Source organism: Dendropsophus ebraccatus, chromosome 5 (genome assembly GCF_027789765.1).
Source record: "Dendropsophus ebraccatus isolate aDenEbr1 chromosome 5, aDenEbr1.pat, whole genome shotgun sequence".
Taxonomy (NCBI): domain Eukaryota; kingdom Metazoa; phylum Chordata; class Amphibia; order Anura; family Hylidae; genus Dendropsophus; species Dendropsophus ebraccatus.
Window position 1 is genome coordinate 154,625,750 of NC_091458.1, and position 20,081 is coordinate 154,645,830.

At 44.8% G+C, this 20,081-nt stretch overlaps 1 protein-coding gene across 10 annotated transcripts in view; it reads left to right on the forward strand.

The window, feature by feature from the left end:
* AIRIM (AFG2 interacting ribosome maturation factor) overlaps positions 1-19,037 on the forward strand; it is a 38,796-nt gene extending 19,759 nt beyond the window's left edge. For 8 of the 10 annotated variants that reach the window (XM_069971685.1, XM_069971688.1, XM_069971683.1 and 5 more), the window contains 4 exons: positions 10,630-10,902; positions 13,523-13,702; positions 18,012-18,133; positions 18,928-19,037. In XM_069971685.1, coding sequence (XP_069827786.1) covers positions 10,631-10,902; positions 13,523-13,702; positions 18,012-18,133; positions 18,928-18,971 — 618 coding nt within the window. In that variant the 5' untranslated portion in view covers position 10,630 and the 3' untranslated portion in view covers positions 18,972-19,037. Of the gene's footprint in view, positions 1-2; positions 31-441; positions 541-10,629; positions 10,903-13,522; positions 13,703-18,011; positions 18,134-18,927 lie in introns of those variants that run through there. The other 2 variants (XM_069971690.1, XM_069971681.1) reach the window with 2 other exon arrangements.
* Positions 19,038-20,081: the final 1,044 nt, after the last annotated feature.

A 20,081-nucleotide genomic window follows, 5' to 3' on the forward strand; every position in this document is an offset into this window, starting at 1 on the left:
TGTTAACGCGTTATTTCACTGAACAGGGCTGTAAGCTGTTATTGCCGCTTCTCATCCATTCACCTGAATAACCAGTGACTGTTGTGTAGGGATCACTGAAAGGAAGTGCAGTATAGTATTTATGTATGAAACTCATTGTGTGGTGACGTCATGCCCCTCCCTTCTGAGACAGAGGTCACATGATCCCTGTCACTTCTGTTGCCAGGCAAGCTGTAACACCTCATCTATAAACCCGCCCACTACTGACATCACACAGTGATCACCTGGTCAAGGGGCGGAGAAACAACAGCCTCTCCTGAGTAGTACAGGGAAAAGGACACCCTGTTTTTTTTATCTATCTATGTAGGGGTGGGTTCATACTGAGGAATTCTCGCAGATAATGTCTGCGGAATTCTGCTGTCTGTCCGCGCGCCTTTCCGCCGGCTCCATAGACACCATTCTATGAGAATTCCTCAGTATGAACCCACCCATAGATAGAAAGATATTGTGTAAAGCAGAAGCAGATTGGGTCGGTGATTTGCAGATACTACAGACGGGCAGGTACCTGGCAGTTGGAGGTTTGGGGGTGCAATGCATGCTGGGAGATGTTCATGATGTAAAACTGAGATCATTTGTGTAAGGCTTCATTCACACGTCCGTGTCAGTTTTTACTGTCAGGAAATTCTGATCAGGAGACCTCAAATGTCATCAGGAAAGTATCAGGATTTCCTGACAGTAATCCGTTTTTACCTTCAGGAAACCATCAGGAAAAACCTTCAGGATTTCCTGCTGAGAAGAAAAAAATAGGATATGATGGGAGATGCAAACTGGATGGTCACAGCTTGCAGAACTACAACTCCCATCATGCCCGGCTGACAGGTCATAATGGGAATTGTACTTCTGCAGTCTGTGGCCACCCAGGTTGCAGGGCATGATGGGAGTTGTACTTCTGCAACCTGCACGGTCACAGGCTGCAGAAGTACAACTCCCATCATGACCTGTCAGCAGAAATACAACTCCCATCATGCCCTGCTGACAGGTCATAATGGGAGTTGTACTTCTGCAGCCTGTGGCCGTGCAGGTTGCCGAAGTACAACTCCTATCATGCCCTGCAACCTGGGTGGCCACAGACTGCAGAAGTACAACTCCCTTCATGCCCTGCTGTCTGTGGCCACCCAGGTTGCAGGGCATGATGGGAGTTGTACTTCGGAAACCTGCATGGTCACAGGCTGCAGAAGTACAACTCCCATCATGACCTGTCAGGGCATGATGGGAGTTGTATTTTTGCAAGCTGCACGGCCACAGGCTGCAGAAGTACAACTTGGGGGGGAATCAGCGCTGAAGGTCCGGGTGGCCGGAATTAGTGATCCCCAGCACTGCTCCGTTCCGGGGGCAGGACGTTGGCGCTGATGGTCCGGGGACAGAGGCGGCCGGTGGCGGAGAAGGTCAGTTGCGGAGACGGTGTGGGGGGGCGCTTTGGGGTGCTAGGTGGCAGCGCTGAAGGCCCCGGGGTGGTGTGGGGGGTTGGCGATGAATCAGTGAATCAGTGGGGGATCAGTGAGTGCTGCTATATTCTTTTTTATTTTTTTTAATGGGATTGCTGGAGTTCCCCTTTAACCCCTAGACGACCCTGGACATAGGGTTACGTCATGGAAGTCTGTCCCCAGACGACCCATGACGTAACTCTACGTCCTGGGTGTTTCTCCGGCTATGAAGCGTGCTCCGGAGCGGAGCGCACTTCATAGCAGGTGGGGGCCGGCTGCAGTGAGCTGCCGGGACCTCACCGGTAATGACACGCTGCAGCGATCGCGCTGCCGCGTGTCATTAACCCCTTAAATGCCGCGACCGCGGCGTTTAAGTGTAAGTGACAGGGGGAGTCCCCTGTCACTTACCGATCGGGACCCCCGCAGTGTGACTGCGGGGGTCCCGATCGGTAAAACGGACCGCCGGAGGTCTCTCACCTGCCTCCGTGCGGTCCGATCGGCGATCTGCTGCACTGAGCCTGCACAGGCAGGCTCAATGAGCAGATCGCCGATAACACTGATCAATGCTATGCCTATGGCATAGCAATGATCAGTGTAAAAAGTAGTGAATGTAGAAGTCCCCCAAAGGGACTTCAAATGTGTAAAAAAAAAAAAAAAGTTCAAAACACTATTACACTACCCCAAAACCCCTCCCCCAATAAAAGTTGAAATCACCCCCCTATCCTATTATATAAATAAAACATATAAAAATAAATAAATAGATAAACATATAATATACCGTAGCGTGCGTAATTGTCCGATCTATTAAAATATAACAAGCATCATTGTGATTGGTGAACGGCGTACACGAAAAGAGGGAAAAAAGTGCGCGGATTACCGATTTTATGTTACATTATATATTTTTAAAAATCAATAAAAAGTGATCAAAATGTCCGATCTTCACAAATATGGTATTAATAAAAACTAGAGTTCATGGCGGAAAAAATGACGCCCCATACAGCCTCATAGGTGAAAAAATAAAACCGTTATAAGCGTCACAATAGGCCCATTTTATTAATATTTAATTGCCAAAAAAAAGGATTTCATAAAAAAAAAATATATATAACATTAGAGAATCTGTGTAACCTGCATATGGTTGTGTTCGGACTGACCTATAGAATAATAGTATCATGTCGCTGTTACCGTATAGTGCATTACGTAGACACAGGAACCCCCCAAACGTTACCATATTGCATTCTTTTTTACGATTTCACCTATTTATATCTTCATAAATAATATATTTGGGATTCCGTCATACATGTTATGGTAGAATGAAAGACGCCATTACAAAGTACAACTATTCCTGTAACAAATAAGCCATTACATGGCTTGTAGATAGAAAACTGAGAGTGCTGGAGCTCTTAGAAGGGGAGGAGGGAAAAACGAAAACAATAAGATCAAAATTTGCGCGGTCCACTGGGTCATTTTGGGCCTGGTCCTCAAAGGGTTAAAGCGACTCCATACCCACAATCTGTCCCGCCCCCCCCCCCAAACCACTTGTACCTTCGGATAGCTGCTTTTAATCCAAGATCTGTCCTGCAGTCCGTTCGACAGGGGATGCAGTTATTGTCCTAAAAACAACTTTTAATCCGGCAGCGCTGTGTCTAACGGTCGGGGCTTTGTATTTGCATTAGGCTGGCACAACCTTTCTGTCCTTCCTCCCCACCCTCCTCATCATTAGGAATGCTCCAGGCAGATTGCTCCCTATTCCCCACCTGTGTGCATAATGAACATGGGCTGGATTGTTAATACACCTGTGCAAAGCTCAAACAGCAGTAAATGTTCCTGGATCATTCCTAATAATGAGGAGGGTGGGGAGGAAGGACAGAGAGGTGGTGCCAGCCTAATGCATATACTAATGTAAGCCCCGGCCGTTAGACACAGCACTGTAGGATTAAAAGTTGTTTTTAGGACATCACCTGCTGAATGGACCCCAGGACAGATCTTGGATTAAAAGCAGCTATCTGAAGGTACAAGTAGTTTGGGGGGGGGGGACAGATTGTGGGTACTTAGCTTGTGGGTACTTAGGGACAGATTGTGTAGTAACTTAGCTACAGGTCATGAAAAAAACTTGCCCAGAGCTTTTTTTTTTTTGTCAAATGTTTTTATTGAATTTTTCGGCATTGTGACAAAAAAAAGGCTAGAGTACAGTATCTCTTGTATTACCATATTAAATGATGATATTTACATAGTAATATAGAACATGGGAGAATTTGCAATACTACATTATACATAAAAGAAATAAGAAAGTCCAAAAGGGAGACCCCTAGAATAGTCCGTAGGAGCTGAATAATGTAGGATTATTGTCTGTAGATCGAGAACATCACCAAACACAGCAAAACTGTGCAGCAGGTAGTATGCCGCATAAAAATAAAAGAAGCACTATTATGTAATAGAACCATAATATATATGTATATATATATATATATATATATATATATATATATATATGACTAATAATGGAAAAGCAAAAAAGAAAAACAACAAAGAAACATGACAAAAATAAACAAACAATTAACCCCTTAAGGACAGAGCCTGAAATGGCCTTAATGACAGAGACAAATTTTATGAATATGACCAGTGTCACTTTAGTCATTAATACCTTCGGGATGCTTTTACCTATCCGGCTGATTCTGAGATTGTTTTCTCGTGACATATTGTACTTTACATTTCTGGTAAATTGGAGTCGATACTCATAACAAATCTTTATGAAAAAAACCCAAATAATGTGAAAAAATGTGAAAAAATGCATTTTTCCAACTTTGAAACTTTTTTGCGTATACAGAAAGTGGTTATACCACATAAATTATATATTAAATAGCAATAGCAACATGTCTACTTTATGTTGGCGGCATTTATTAAACTATTTTTCATTTTTTTTACACAATAGGGAGCTTAAAACATTAGCAGCAAATTTCCAAATTTTCAGTAAAATTTCAAAATCAGATATTTTTAGGGACCTGTTCAGGTTTAAAGTGTATTTGAGGGGCCTGTATGTTAGAAAGCCCCACAAAGCACCCCATTTCAGAAACTGCACCCCCCAAACTCTGCAAAAGCAGATCCAGAAAGTGTTTTAACCCTTTAGGGGAGTCACAGAAATAAAAGCTAAGTGTGTAAGGAATTTGAAAATTTTAATTTTCTGTGCAGAGATTTTATTGTAATCCAATATTTTTCATAATTATAAACCTATTACCAGAGAAATGCACCCCAATAATTATTGCCCCGTTTCTGCAGTTTATAGAAATACCCCATATGTGGCCCTATTGCGCTATTTGACGCAACCACAAGCCTCAGATACAAAGGAGCGCCTAGTGAATTTCAACGCCTCCGTTATATTTGGTCATTTTTGACTGTACCACTTCAGGTTGGCAGAGGCTCTGGGGTGTCAAATCCTAAAAAACACCCCTAAAGGGACACCATTTAGAAAACTACACCCCTCAAGGAATGTAACAAGGGGTGCGGTGAGCATCTGGACCCCACAGGTGCTTCACAGATTTTCCGAACAATATGGCGTGAAAAAAGAAAAATTTATTTTTTACACTAAAACGTTGTTCTAGCCTTCAATTTTTCATTTTCTTAAAGGGATAAGAGGCAAAAAAAGACAAAAAATGTGTAGCGCAGTTTCTCCCGAGTACAGAAATACCCCACATGTGGACATAAAGTGCCAAGCGGGCGCAGGACGAGCCTGCAAAGGGAAGGAGCGCCAATTGGCTTTTGGAAGCTGAATTTCACTGGAAAGGATTTCAAGGGCCATGTCGCATTTACAGAGGCCCTATGCTACCAGGACAGTGGAAACCCCCCACAAGTGACCCCATTCTGGAAACTACACCCCTCAAGGAATCTAACAAGGGGTGCAATGAGGATATGGACCCCACTGGTGACGGGCACAAATGTGGAACAATGTGACGTGAAAGGGAAAAATTTCATTTTTTCACTTTCATGGCACAAATGTGCCCGTCATCAAGGGGTCCATATCCTCTTTCCCCCCCCCTGTTAGATTCCTTGAGGGGTGCAGTTTCCAGAATGGAGTCACTTGTGGGGGGTTTCCAGTGTTTTGGCAGCACGAGGGCTCTGTAAATGCGACATGGCGTTCATCATCCATTCTAGCCAAATCCAACCTCCAAAATCCAAATGGCGCTCCTTCCCTTCGGAGGCTTGCCCTGCGCCCACATGGCGCTTTATGTCCACATGTGGGGTATTTACGGACTCGGGGGAAATTGCTCTACACATATTGTGTGTTTTTTTCTCTTTTAACCCCTTGTGAAAATGATAAATTCAAGGCTAAACCAACATTATAGTGTAAAAAATGTAATATTTCATTTTCACGCCACATTGTTCCACATTTGTGCCCGTCACCAGTGGGGTCCATATGCTCACTACACCCCTTGTTACATTCCTTGAGGGGTGTAGTTTCCATAATGGGGTCACATGTGGGGGGTTTCAACTGTCTTGGCAACACAGAGGCCTTTTGAATGCAACATGGCCCCTCAAAATCCATTCCATCCAAATCCAGCCTTCAAAAACGAAATGGTGCTCCTTCCCTTCGGAGGCTTACCCTGCACCCGAATGGCGCTTTATGTCCACATGTGGGGTATTTACGGACTCGGGGGAAATTGCGCTACACATTTTGTTTTTCTTCTCCTCTTTTAACCCCTTGTGAAAATGATATATTCAAGGCTAAACCAACATTATAGTGTAAAAAATGTAATATTTTATTTTCACGCCACATTGTTCCACATTTGTGTCCGTCACCAGTGGGGTCCATATGCTCACTACACCCCTTGTTACATTCCTTGAGGGGTTCAGTTTCCATAATGGGGTCACTTGTGGGGGGTTTCAACTGTCTTGGCAACACAGGGGCCTTTTGAATGCAACATGGCCCCTCGAAATCCATTCCATCCAAATCCAGCCTTCAAAAACCAAATGGCGCTTCTTCCCTTCGGAGGCTTACCCTGCACCCGCATTACGCTTTATGTCCACATGTGGGGTATTTCCGTACTCAGGGGAAATTGCTCTACACATTAAATGTTTTTTTTTATCTTTTAACCCCTTGTGAAAATGAAAAAACATGACAAGATTAATAATTTAGAGTAAAAATTTTACAAAAATTACACTAAATGTTGGTCTAGCCTTGATTTTTTTCCATTTCCACAAGGGGTTAAAAAAGAAAATGAACACAAAACGTGTAGGGTAGTGTCCCCTGAGTACGAAAATACCCCACATGTGGGCATAATGTGCCATATGGGCACAGGGCAAGTCACCAAAGGGACAGAGCGCCATTTAGAGGCTGGAATGGAGGATGGAGGCCATGTCGCAATTACAAAGCTCCTGTGCTGCCAGGACAGTAGAAACCCCCAACAAGTGACCCCATTCTGGAAACTACACCCCATAAGGAATCTAACAAGGGGTGCAGTGAGCATATGGACCCCACTGGTGACGGGCACTTACGTAGAACATGTGCCGAGAAAATAAAAAATACAATTTTTTTCATTTTCACGTCCCAAATGTGGCCGTCACCAGGGGGCCATATCCCCGCTGCCCCCCTTCTTAGATTCCTTATGGGGTGTAGTTTCCAGAATGGGGTCACTTGGGGGGGGTTTCTACTGTCCTGGCCGCACAGAGGCTTTGTAATTGCATCATGGCATCCTCTAATGGGAATGGTGGCCATACCTACTTAGCTGGGGAAAAGGGACAATTCTAATTTATTTGGGGGCAATTGGGCCAATTATTAGTTTATAAGGTTGGAAATGACAGGTGTCCATCAAACTCAACCTGTGTTGATCCAGAGGAAGGCAAAAACCCCTCGTGAGGCAGACGACAGTAGCCTCATCACAGGGAAAAATTCCTTCCCGACTCTATAATGGCGATCAGAATAATCCCCGGACCAACGTGACCCCTGAAATAGGAATAAGGGACAGAATTTAGATAATGTAGAACCCCAGTGACGTGTGGTGCGCCTTGGAGCGATCCAGTATGCAGAGGCCGGGGGGATCAGGACAGGTGTCACACTGGAAAATGGTGTCCTTCCTGATCCCCTGTTACCCCACACTCTGCACTTCTTCTGGGGTCTCCTGTTCTCCAGTGGGGGGGACGTCACCTGGAAAATGTTGTCCTGGTGCGATACGGGGTCCCACATATCCAGAAGCGCTGGGTCCGCTCCATGGCTGCTAAATATTAGGGCGCTATTACTGCTTCTGATATGTTCGGATCGTGCCGCAAGCTACAGGGCAGCGAGGGACTGGAAGAGGGGGTGCTGGTATAAAAGTTATCCCGTACAGGTGGTAACCTTTATCCAGCAGTGGGAAGATCAGTTCCCGGACGATCTCCCCACTAACTCCGAGGATGGGGGGGGGGGGAGTGGGCATCTGGGGGCTGGATTCGGGTGTCCCTTCCTACATACACTCTAAGGGTACATGCACACTGCGGAATCGCGACAGATAACCCTTCGTGCATTCCACAGCTGGCACCCGCCGGCGGACTGATGCAGGCGCACGTCTCCACACGTGTCATAGACTCCATTCTATGCACGGGCGGATTCCGCTCTCCGTCCAACGTGTTCATTCTTTGGATGGACGACGGATTCCGCCCGTGCATAGAATGGAGTCTATGACACGGGTAGAGACATGCGCCCGCATCAGTCCGCCGGTGGGTGCCAGCTGCGGAATGCACAAAGGGTTATCCTTCGCCATTCCGCAGTTTGCACGTACACGAAATCTGTAAGTGTACCCTGAGGTACTGTCACAGAGTTTGTAGAATTTCACGCCATACCGTGATCTCTTATTGGGACGGTACTGGCAGAAAAGACGTGTCTGGGGGGCAGCGCACACTACGCTACCCCCAGACACGTCACTGGATGATGAGGATGAATGGAGGAAAGAAGGATCCCCCCCATTCATCCTCACTGGCTGTTTCGGTGTCGGAGGTAATAATAACTTATCCCTCTGACGCCGAAAACACCCTGGGGGCCATCTTTATATGGGGACTAGTATATGGGGTATGTAGTGGTGTAGTGTCAAACTTTATTCAATGTAGTGTGGTGTAATGTAGTGTTTTTTACGTGTTTTTTTACAGTAAGTATAAAAAAAAAACCTACGCCAACAAAGGAGTTGCTGATAAATGCCGCACTTATGTGCGGCACTTATAAGCAGACCGTGGCAGTAGGATATAGAAAAAAAACACCAACGGCGATAGGGTGCGGAAAATAGAAAAAAAAAAAATTTGGAAAAAAAAAACAACCTTTTTCTACATTCTGAATATCCCTGTAGCTGCTGATAAGTGTATTACACATATCAGCCGCTAGAGGGCAGCAGAGCGCAAAATCCGGAAAATGACGAGGCTGGAGCCGAAAATAGCCGAAAGAAGACGACGGGGACCGCCGGAAAGACCCGAAGACCGAACGGAATGACGGAGGACGCCGCGAACCCGGAAGACGCCGATCAGGAGCCCGGGACAGGTGAGTAATGTACAAATACCTGCTCTGGACCCCTCGGCTACCTAGCTGAGGGGTCCAGGGCAGGTATTTACTATATTGTGGGACTCTGATCGCCGTGCCACCGGCCCGATCGCCGTGATCACCATTACTTTTTACAGTAATGGCGGTCGGTGCCGTCCTCGGACAGCACCGACCGCCATTTTTTTCCGGGTCATCGGGTCGCCGATGACCCGGAAAGGTTCCGATCGCCGCTATTGGCTGATCTGAATTGATCAGCCTATAGCGGCGATCGTAAGCACGGGGGGTGTTAACCACCCCCCGTGCCGTGAAGCTAAGATGGCCTGCTATGATTTATAGCAGGCCATCTTCCCCGACCGCTGTGTGTGAACACGCAGCGATCGGGGAAACATCGGGCGTACCCATACGCCCGTTTGCGTTAAAGCCCAGGCAACGGGGGCGTATGGGTACGCCCGATGTCGTTAAGGGGTTAAAGTAAATCACACAACACAAAAAAGAGCTTGCATCCTCTTGTCAGAAATTATAATACAAGGTAGAGAAAAAACCTTGTTTCTTGCTAAATAAATGTATATTGAGTGATGTCCATGTCATTATCAATACTATGTCCATCTCGAGCACAAAAAGTCACATTCCAAAAATTATAATTACCACTTATGTTAGTAGTGATCAAGGCAGAATACCCCATATGCCTTAAAGTGTCACTGTTGTGTTTTGTTTTTGTTTGTTTTTGCAGAAATCAATAGTCCAGGCGATTTTAAGAAACTTTGTAATTGGGTTTATTAGGCAAATCTGCCATTATCTGCATGTAAAAAGACTTTCCCCAGGTCCCCTCTCTCTCATTCACTGCTCATTATCAGGAAATCTCGTCTTGTTGCATCAGATGTGCCCCTGTCTGTTCTCTGGAGGGGGGAGATTGGTCGGCAGCAGAGAGCAGAGAACAAAGAATTGCACAGTGGGAGCTGTGTGAAAGCCAATATTCAGAGGTCAGAAAGGTCAGTGCTGACCTCAGAGGAGATAGTCTGGTGATGTAGCTGTAAATTAACTCTTTGTTGTCCTGTTTTGGTGCCTCATCTCCCTCCACCCCTCCCTTCTCCATAAGAGAACTATGAAGACACCGGGGGGGGGGGGGGGGGGGGGGGGGGGGGGGGGGGGGGGGGCTTCAAACTGCTTTCTTATGATAAAAATGCATTTTTTGGCTAATAAACCCAATTACAAAGTTTCTTAAAATCGCCTGTATTATTGATTTCTGCAGAAAATAAAAACAGGTACACTTTAACATATACTTATGCGAAGCAGATCAACCATTATATTTTGTACATTTTGTTGTGATCTAATACTGGTAAATATGTGAACACACCGGATCCTCCCTGAACCTCTTACTAAGATGCCTGTGTCATTGAGCACCACCTATGTCTGCTCTCGCCTGAACTATTTACCTGGGCCTTTGTTATGTAACTTTACATTTACTATATAGGTCAGGGGTAGGGAGCTTTTGCCCTCCAGCTTTGGCAAAACTACAGCTCCCATCATGCCTGGATAAGTAAAGCTTTGACTGTCTGGGCATGATTGGAGTTGTAGTTTTGCAACAGCTGCAGAGCCAAGGTTCCCTTCCCTTACGTTTGGTATAATGTTCTCGTATACCACGTAACTTTTATACCCTTCTTCTCTCCATTTTAGAATGCCAGAGGATGCAGCCCTGTTGTCTGTTCAGCAATCTCTTAGACAGTGCTTTGATGCTATAGAGCAACAACAGGAGGAATGGAGCCGAGCTATTCTGGAGTGTGCCCCATTGGTGATCTCATTGAGTAACTTGGCTGAGCAGCTGCAGTCATGCCAGAAAGTTGCTTTCCCAAAGACCCCTCTCAGTGGCTTCTCTGATCTACAGGATCGACTTCGCTATAAGCTGGAGGCAGCAGTTGACCTCACTCTTGAGAAGCTAAATGATAAGATGTAGGTTTTTTTTCTGTGGTTGTATTTTTTTTTTTTTTTGCAGAAGTCAATAGTATAAGCGTTTATTAGGTTTTGCAGCCTCCCCCCTCACTACTTTATCTGCCCATTATCAGGCAAAGTTGTATACATTACAGAGAAGCAAAATGTTCTGTTGTGCCATTTTAACCTATGGAGCAGGGAGGGGTCGAGGAGGGATGAGTGAGCAGAGAAGTAGCTGTGCAGTTTGGAGACTGTCTGGGCACACTGTTGTTTTTTTTTTTGGTAGAAATCAATAGTCCAGGCGATTTTAAGAAACTTTGTAATTGGGTTTATTAGCCAAATATGCCATTATCTGCATTCAAAAAGCCTTTTCCCAGGTCCCACCGCCCTTCTCTTTTCCATTCACTGCAAAATATCAGGAAATTGTGACTTGTTGCATCAGAAACAACCCTGTCTGTTCTATAGAGAGGGGAGGAGGGAGTTAGTCGGCAGCAGAGAGCAGAGAACAAAGGATTATACAACATGGAGGTGGGTGACAGCAGTATACAGAGGTCAGAGAGGTCAGTGCTGACTGTCTGAGGAGATAGCCGGGTGATCAACTCTTTGTTGTTCTGTTTTGGGGCCTCATCTCTCTTTACCCCTCCCCTCTCCATAAGCAAGTCATGAAGACAGGGGGGAGAGATTCAAACAGTTTTTTCATGATAAAAATGCATTTTTCGGCTAATAAACCCAATTACAAAGTTTCTTAAAATCGCCTGTACTATTCATTTCTGCAAAAAAAAAGTAATAATAATAATTAAACGACAGTGACATTTTAAAAGATTCACAGGTCAGACTGATCAGTGCTGGTCAAGGAACTTGGGGAGATAAGATTGCAGGATGTTGTGTTGTGCTTTCTGCTATACATAAGCTGTTTGTCTGCTCTATATGTTTCCTCAACCCCTCCACCGTCCATAGAGCATAATAGACACAGATGTGAGGGGGAGGCTGTAAAACAGCTGATCGAGTACAGAATGAAACTCTTTTGCTTAATAAAACCCATTGCAGAGTTTCTTTAAAACGTTTGTACTATTGATTTCTGCAAAAAAAAAAAAAGTAACCACAGTGACACTTTAAGTCCCTTTTACAGGGTCCGATTATTGCTAGAATTGCACCTTTGGCTGATGATCGGCTTGTGTAAAAATGTCATCGATCAGCCGAAGGAGCAGGAAAACGCCCCATGCTCAGCTGATCAGATTTTTTTCTTTTTGCCGTGTTAAAATATATCGCCTTATATGGTCACACATCTTCCTGTGTAAACGGGATGAACAGCTGACATATATAGCGATATATTTAAAAGGCAGCACAAACGATACAGTGATCGTTTGTGCGGCCTGGCAGCATCATGCCTTCTGAATTCGTTTCACATGAGCACCGATCTCGCTGATCAACGCTCATTTGCTTCCGTAAATGGCCTCATATTGAGCCGTCTGGAAGGACTTTTAGTTGTGCGTATTTGATGCCTATTAATAAATCCTGTGTAATGTACATTAGAATGTATGTAAATGTGAGGATCTCTGACCATATCCTAGTAGATCCTTCAGCTTTTGATATCATTTGCCAGCTGTCCAATATTAACACAGACGACAGTGGAACATGTTAAACGAGGCACAGACATACATCAGCCCTATCAATACACTGAAGTGAATAACATTAAAGGGGTACTCCAGAAGGAAAAAATTCACATCAGCTGGTGTGAGAAGTTATACAGATTTGCAAATTACTTTTATTAACAAATCTCAAGTTTTCCAGTACTTAGCAGCTGCTGTATGTCCTGCAGGAAGTGGTGTATTCTTTCCAGTCTGACACAGTGCTCTTTGCTGCCACCTCTGTCCATGTCAGGAACTGTCCAGAGCAGCAGCAAAAAAAACATGGTGTCAGAAAGTTATATAGATTTGTAAATTACTTTAAAAACAAGTCTTCCAGTTCTTGTCAGCTGCTGTATGTCCTGCAGGAAGTGATGTATTCTCTCCAGGTTGACACAGTGCTCTTTGCTGCCACCTCTGTCCATGTCAGGAACTGTCCAGAGCAGCAGCAAATCCCCATCGAAAACCTCTCCTGTTATGGACAGAGGTGGCAGCAGAGAGCACTGTCAGCCTGGAGAGAATACATCACTTCCTGCAGGACATACAGCAGCTGACAAGTACTGGAAGATTTGTTTTTAAAGTAATTTACAAATCTATATAACTTTCTGACACCAGTTGTTTTCCCCTCTAGAGTACTCCTTTAATTATCTTATTACAATGACATCTGTCAAAGGTGGGATATCTTAGGCCTTAAAGGGGTTATCCAGTGCTACAAAACCATGGCCACTTTCCCCTTCTCTTGTCTCCAGATTGGGTGGGGTTTGATACTTAGTTCCATTGAAGTAAATGGATCTTAATTACAAACCACACCTGAACTTGAAACAAGAGTGGGGCAAAAGTGGCCGTGTTTTGTAGCACTGGATAACCCCTTTAAGTGAACAGTCAGTTCTGTAGGTAAGCAGGAAAAAATGTATTGTACTTTATCTATTGTTTTGGGGATATCTAATCAAATCATTTTTGATCACTGATACAGGAATATGATATTACAGTTTGGTAAAATGTGTTTATTGTTGCAGGTGTATCCTTCAGAGTGTGAGGGACTGTGTGAGTCAGCAGGTGGGATCAGTTCTCTATGTCTATGAGGTAAATGCAGAGAAGCTTGGCCTGGAGTCATTGCTGGGACGCACCTCTCACAGCCCGTCCATAGCCGACATGTTAGAGTGGCTGCAGGACGCAGAGAAGTATTACAGAAACCAGTATCCTTCCTAAATAAATTATATTGTTTTGCCATTAACAGAAAATGTTCACTTTTCTATACAAAATTCTACCATTTGCCTTGGACTGGCCCATTTGGAAGCTTTAACCCCTAGACGACCCAGGACGTAGAGTTACGTCATGGAAGTCTGTCACCAGACGACCCTGGAGGTAACTCTATGTCCTGGGTGTTTCTCCGGCTATGAAGCGCGCTCCGGAGTGGAGCAATCAGCAGCCAGGACCTCACCGGTAATGACACGCTGCAGCGATCGCGGCCGCGGCATTTAAGTGTAAGTGACAGGGGGAGTCCCCTGTCACTTACTGATCGGGACCCCCGCAGTGTGACTGCGGGGGTCCCGATCGTTAAAACGGACCGCCGGAGGTCTCTCACCTTCCTCCGTGCGGTCCGATCGGCAATCTGCTGCACTAAGCCTGCACAGGCAGGCTCAATGAGCAGATCGCCGATAACACTGATCAATGCTATGCCTATGGCATAGCAATCATCAGTGTAGAAATCCAAGTAGTGAATGTAAAAGTCCCCCAAAGGGACTTCAAATGTGTAGAAAAAAAAAGTTAAAAACACTAATACACTACCCCAAAACCCCTCCCCCAATAAAAGTTGAAATCACCCCCCTTTCCCATTATATAAATAAAATATATAAAAATAAATAATAAATAAGCATATAATATACCGTAGCGTGCGTAATTGTCCAATCTATTAAAGTATAACAAGCGTCATTGCGAACGGAGAACGGCGTAGACGAAAAGAGGGAAAAAAGTGTGCGGATTACCCATTTTATGTTATATTATATATATCAAAAAATTCATAAAAAGTGATCAAAACGTCCGATCTTCACAAATATGGTATTAATAAAAACTAGAGATCATGGCGGAAAAAATTACACCCCATACAGCCCTTTAGGTGAAAAAATAAAACCGTTATAAGCGTCACAATAGGCCCATTATATTATTAACTAATTGCCAAAAAAAAAGGATTTCATAAAAAAAATATATATATAACATTAGAGAATCTGTGTAACCTGCATATGGTTGTGTTCGGGCTGACCTATAGAATAATAGTATCATGTCGCTGTTACCATATACTGCATTACGTAGACACAGGAACCCCCCAAACGTTATCATATTGCATCCTTTTTTACGATTTCACCAATTTATATCTTCATAAATAATATATTTGGGATTCCGTCATACATGTTATGGTAAAATGAATGACGCCATTACACAGTACAGCTATTCCTGTAAAAAACAAGACCTTACATGGCTTGTAGATAGAAAACTGAAAGTGCTGGAGCTCTTAGAAGGGGAGGAGGGAAAAACGAAAGCGCAATTATCAAAATTTGCGCGGTCCACTGGGTCATTTTGGGCCTGGTCCTCAAAGGGTTAAAGTGTCACTGTCGTTTACATTTTTTTTTTTTGCAGAAATCAATAGTATAGGCGATTTTAAGAAACTTTGTAATTGGGTTTATTAGCCGAAAAATGCATTTTTATCATATCTTCGTGATTTTCTATTTAGGGGGGAGGGGTGGAGAGAGATGAGGCACCAAAACAGGACAACAAAGAGTTAATTTACAGCTACAACACGGGGCTATCTCCTCTGAAGTCAGCACTAACCTCTCTGACCTCTGAATACCGGCTTTCACACAGGTCCCGCTGTGTAATCCTTTGTTCTCTACTGGCATCTAATCTACCTTCTCCCCCCTCCCCTCTCCATAGATTACACAGGGCCAGACTGATGTAAAAGAGTCGAGATTTCCTGATAATGAGCAGTGGATGAGAGAGGAGGGGGTGGGGGGGACCTGGGGAAAGTCTTTTTGAATGTAGATGATGGCATATTTGCCTAATAAACCCAATTACAAAGTTTCTTAAAATCGCCTGTAGTATTGGTTTCTGCAAAAAAAAAACAAAAAAAAAAGGCAGTGACACTTTAATCTCTCCTGGTGGGCCCTGAACTTCCAGGGACCCCAGCAGTACACCTCTAAATAGTGGGACACTCAGGTAACCTTCCTCTCTCCAGTTTTGTTGCTGCTTGCTGTTTATGGAGGGGATAGCAGGCGCCAGTAACAGATATTACTCCTCTAGAGGGCCATACTTATGGTGTCTAGTAGGGGGCAGCATCACAGTAGTGCTGCCCCCTGCTGATGTAATACTACAGAAGAAAACTGCCGCTGATGCCCAGCAGTACCTGCACTGCTCCTCCCGGCTGCTGACTAAGGATTAGAACCAGGGAGGAGTGCCAGGTACATTACGTTATTAGGCTATGGTCACATGTAGTATGAGACTGGTCTTTCCGTGACCCGGCCGGATCATGGAACGGCCGGTCTCAGAAAAGATCATCCCGGGTGGTACTGAGCTCTGATGCGGGCGCATCCATGTACGCCCGCATCAGAACTCCCCACTGAACACAATGGAGAATGCGGCTGGAGCCGCACGCTCCATTGTGTGAACCGAAACTTTTTTTGCGTCCGCTATTCATTGAATGTCATGTCATTGACATGTCAGTTTCTCGCAGCGCCGCTAGGGATCCCGGCCGGAGTGTATACTATGTGTATACTATTCCCTCAGCCTTCAGCACTACGTAAGTACCGCAGAAATTTCTGTGGAACCTATGTATCTTATGATACATATTCAGAAATAGAAATGGGGTCCGTTGCGCACAGGTGGTGAGCCTGGCGCCCCCAGTGCAAAGATATCTCCTCCCCCCGGTGATGCACGCCTTCTCTTCTTACTCAGTCCACCTTCATTTTTCTGTCCAGCTCGGCCTGGCTCTGTGGCCTGTTGTTGAGTGCCGAGCTGCTCTTCACTGACATCCACAGTCCCTCTCAGTGGGTGCATTGAGCCTGCACAGTAAGGCTTATACCCCGCTCTGATGATGGCGCCCGCACTGGGCAGGGAACTGAAGGCAGGGCTTAATAAGAAGAGAAGCGCGCATCACCTGGGGGAGGAGATATCTGTGCACTAGGGGCGCCGGGCCCATCTCCAGTGCACAACAGACCTCATTTGTATTTCTAAATAACGGCAAAGATCACAGGAACCAGCGGATCGATTTTAAGATACACAGCCTGGAAGTAAATGTGTTTAATTGGTTTTTACTCTCCGTGGGTCAGGTGCAGAGCGTCCGGGTCACAGAGTGTAAAGGCTAGCAGTAAGTTGTGATGCACCTTGCACCACCACTTACTGTAAAAGAGTGGGGACACCTGTCACAATGACGTGAATCCCCACTATAAACAATTGTTCCCTGCAACGGAGAGACCGACGGCAAGTTTAAACAGCCACCCCACTCTTGTCTCTTTGCCACGGGGGACATCCGTTTAGGGCAGGGATTCCCATCATTATGACAGGTATCCCTGCTCCTGTAACCATCGTGTTCCCGAACACCTCAATAACCATAATAATAGTGCAACTAACAGTTATCTCCTCTGATTTTGTTGGAAAACTAAACTAAACTTCAGGGGAAATTTTGTTTAAACACCAAAGGGTTCGGGAACCGAGTTATTAGTCCTTAGGGGCCTATTCCACGGATCGATAATCGGCTGAATCGGGCGATAATTATTGCCCCGTGGAATAGAGAGAACGATCAGCCGATGATCTTGTCATCGGCTGATCGTTCATTTAGGTTCAACCCTAAAATCATCGGTCGCCACTCGCGCATCGCTACATGAAATAGCGGGCGTCTGACGATTTCACAAACATCATACATTACCTGTCCAGGCTGCAGGTCTTCTCCTTCTCCTGGTCCCGCGTGGCAGCATCAGCTTCGGAGCGGCCTGTCTGAGCTTACAGACCGCTCAGCCAATCACTGGCTCCGAAGCTGATGCTGCTGCGCAGGACCGGGAGAAGGAGAAGACCTGCGCCTGGACAGGTAATGTATGAAACAAGGGCTGCAAGGACATCAGTAACGATGTCCCTGCAGCCCTTGTTAAACGATTATCGGGCCGTGTAATAGGCCCAGTAAACGAGCGCCGATCTAGCAGATCGGCGCTCGTTTAAATCGTTGATCGGGCCCTGCTAGGAACCTTATTCACACGATCACCTAGTTTGTTTTTTCTTTTCTTGTTACCCATTCCCTACCACAGCGCAATTTGGCCTAAAGCCTGGAGATCAGCAGATAATGATAGATAAAATATAGAAGATATTATCAAAGAAGCACCAGCGCGCAGCGGGGGGACAATTTAAAATAAAATGTTGGCGTGCTTCTTTAAGATAAATAAAGAAGTTGGATGCAGCCCTAAGGAGTCCTGGAAAACATGGATACAGTCATAGGTAGAAAACAATTCCTTAAATATTCTGCAGATACCTACAAAGGAAGCTGCTTCTACAGATACAGGATAACCGTCTGTCCGATATCAAGAACTTAACTCGTTCTTGGGAAAGATTAAATGATACATTTACAGCTAAGCAACATCTTGTCACAGGTAAGACTGTAATGTGTACAGCCGGGAAATCAAGGGGTTCAGATGAGAAGGGGGAACGTACTATTAGGAAACCGTCACACCTACCATATCAAAATGGATTGACTTGAGCTTGAGTTTCCCAGTGAAATCCGCTGCGATACGGATAACCATTAAAGCCTATGTCACTCCATTCTCCTAGAAGATTTTCATGCCTTGTAAAAGATATCTTGCTGCTGTGTTGTTAAAGGGGAAGTTCAACAACCAAAAAAATTCTTTCAAATCAACTGGTGCCAGAGATTTGTAATTTACTTCTATATAAAAAAATCTCCAGTCTTCCAGTACTTATCAGCTGCTGTATGTGCTGTAGGAAATGGCGTATTATCTCCAGTCTGACACAGTGCTCTCTGCTGCCACCTCTGTCCATATCAGCAGCAAATCCCCATAGGAAATCTCTTCCTGCTCTGGACAGTTCCTGACATGGACAGAGGTGGCAGCAGAGAGCACTGTGTCAGACTGGAAAGAAAACACCACTCCCTGCAGGACATACAGCAGCTGATAAGTACTGGAAGACTTTAGATTTTTTTTTTTTTCTAGAAGTAATTTACAAATCTCTGGCACTTTCTTGCACCAGTTGATTTAAAATATTTTTTTTGGGGGTGTGCTTCCCCTTTTAAGCACAACCTGCACACAGCACCCAACACTTAGAAATAGAAAATCTGTCATTTACTTAGTAACCCGGCCGCATGGATGGATGTCTGTCTATACATTTTGTAGCACTATATACAGATTGTAATTATTACTTTCTCCGTTTACAGATATGTTGCTGAATGTATCGTTCTTTCGAGAAGTCGCAAAATAAAGTCATCACTGTGGACACATTGGGGGAGATTTATCAGACATGGTGTAAAGTAGAATTGACTCAGTCGCCCCGAGCAACCAATCAGATTCCACCTTTCATTCCTCACAGACTCTTTGGAAAATGAAAGGTGGAATCTGATTGGTTGCTAGGGGCGACTGGGCCAGTTTCACGTTACACCATGTTTGATAAATCTCCCTCAATCTGTACATTATAAGTGAAAAGAAGCATCAGTCCATGTAAAGTGGGATAGCAATGTTCAGCTACCAGCAGCCAGGGCGGAGGAAGAACACGGAGCCTGTGCGAGATTTCAGTCCGGGTGACATACCAGGCTGCCTACCAGCAGGGGGCGGGATTGTAAATCATGGACCGAAGAGGAATAGGGGGGCACAAAGCCGGAAAAGCCCCGCCCCCATGACACTCCACAAAAATAAACATATTTTTACATAGATTTTATTACCAGCCAGCAACTGGGGGGCATGGGGGGTATCACGTAACATTTATTTTGAACAAAAATAAAAACTTTTGTGAATAACTTTATTAATATTATGTATATTATGCTGTAGTATACACTCTATAGCATGTGTGTGTTTGTTTTTTTTTTTGTTTACTACATACACTACCTATTTGACTGGAATTGATGGAAAGCGTAAAAGTTCCCACTTCAGTGATATTATATAGAATGTAGGAAATCTAAGTAGAAGCAGCAATGGGGGATTTCCTCTTCTCAATTTGTTGAAACAAAAGCCGCCCCCCAGTGGTGGGTATATACCCCAACAACACGTCAGCATCTCTATAACCTGTCATGTGACCTTGAGAATCAATTACAGAGGACAACAATGTCTCCTACTGTTCACAAGTCTCTTCTAAGACATAGTATCCTACTTGGAGGGTGTCTCTGAGGCCAATGAGGTTCTGCAGTATGGAGTTACAGGCCTCTTCCTTACTACTCAGCTGATCTCATAGCTTTTCTAAAGGATTTCGGTCTGGATAAGGTGCAGCTGGTCCATGTGGTGTCCGGCAGTCTCCAGCATATCCTTTCCCTAATGATGAGCGGGAGCATTGTCCTCCAGGAAGATGATATTAGGTCACCACCCAGCACCACCTTACAAG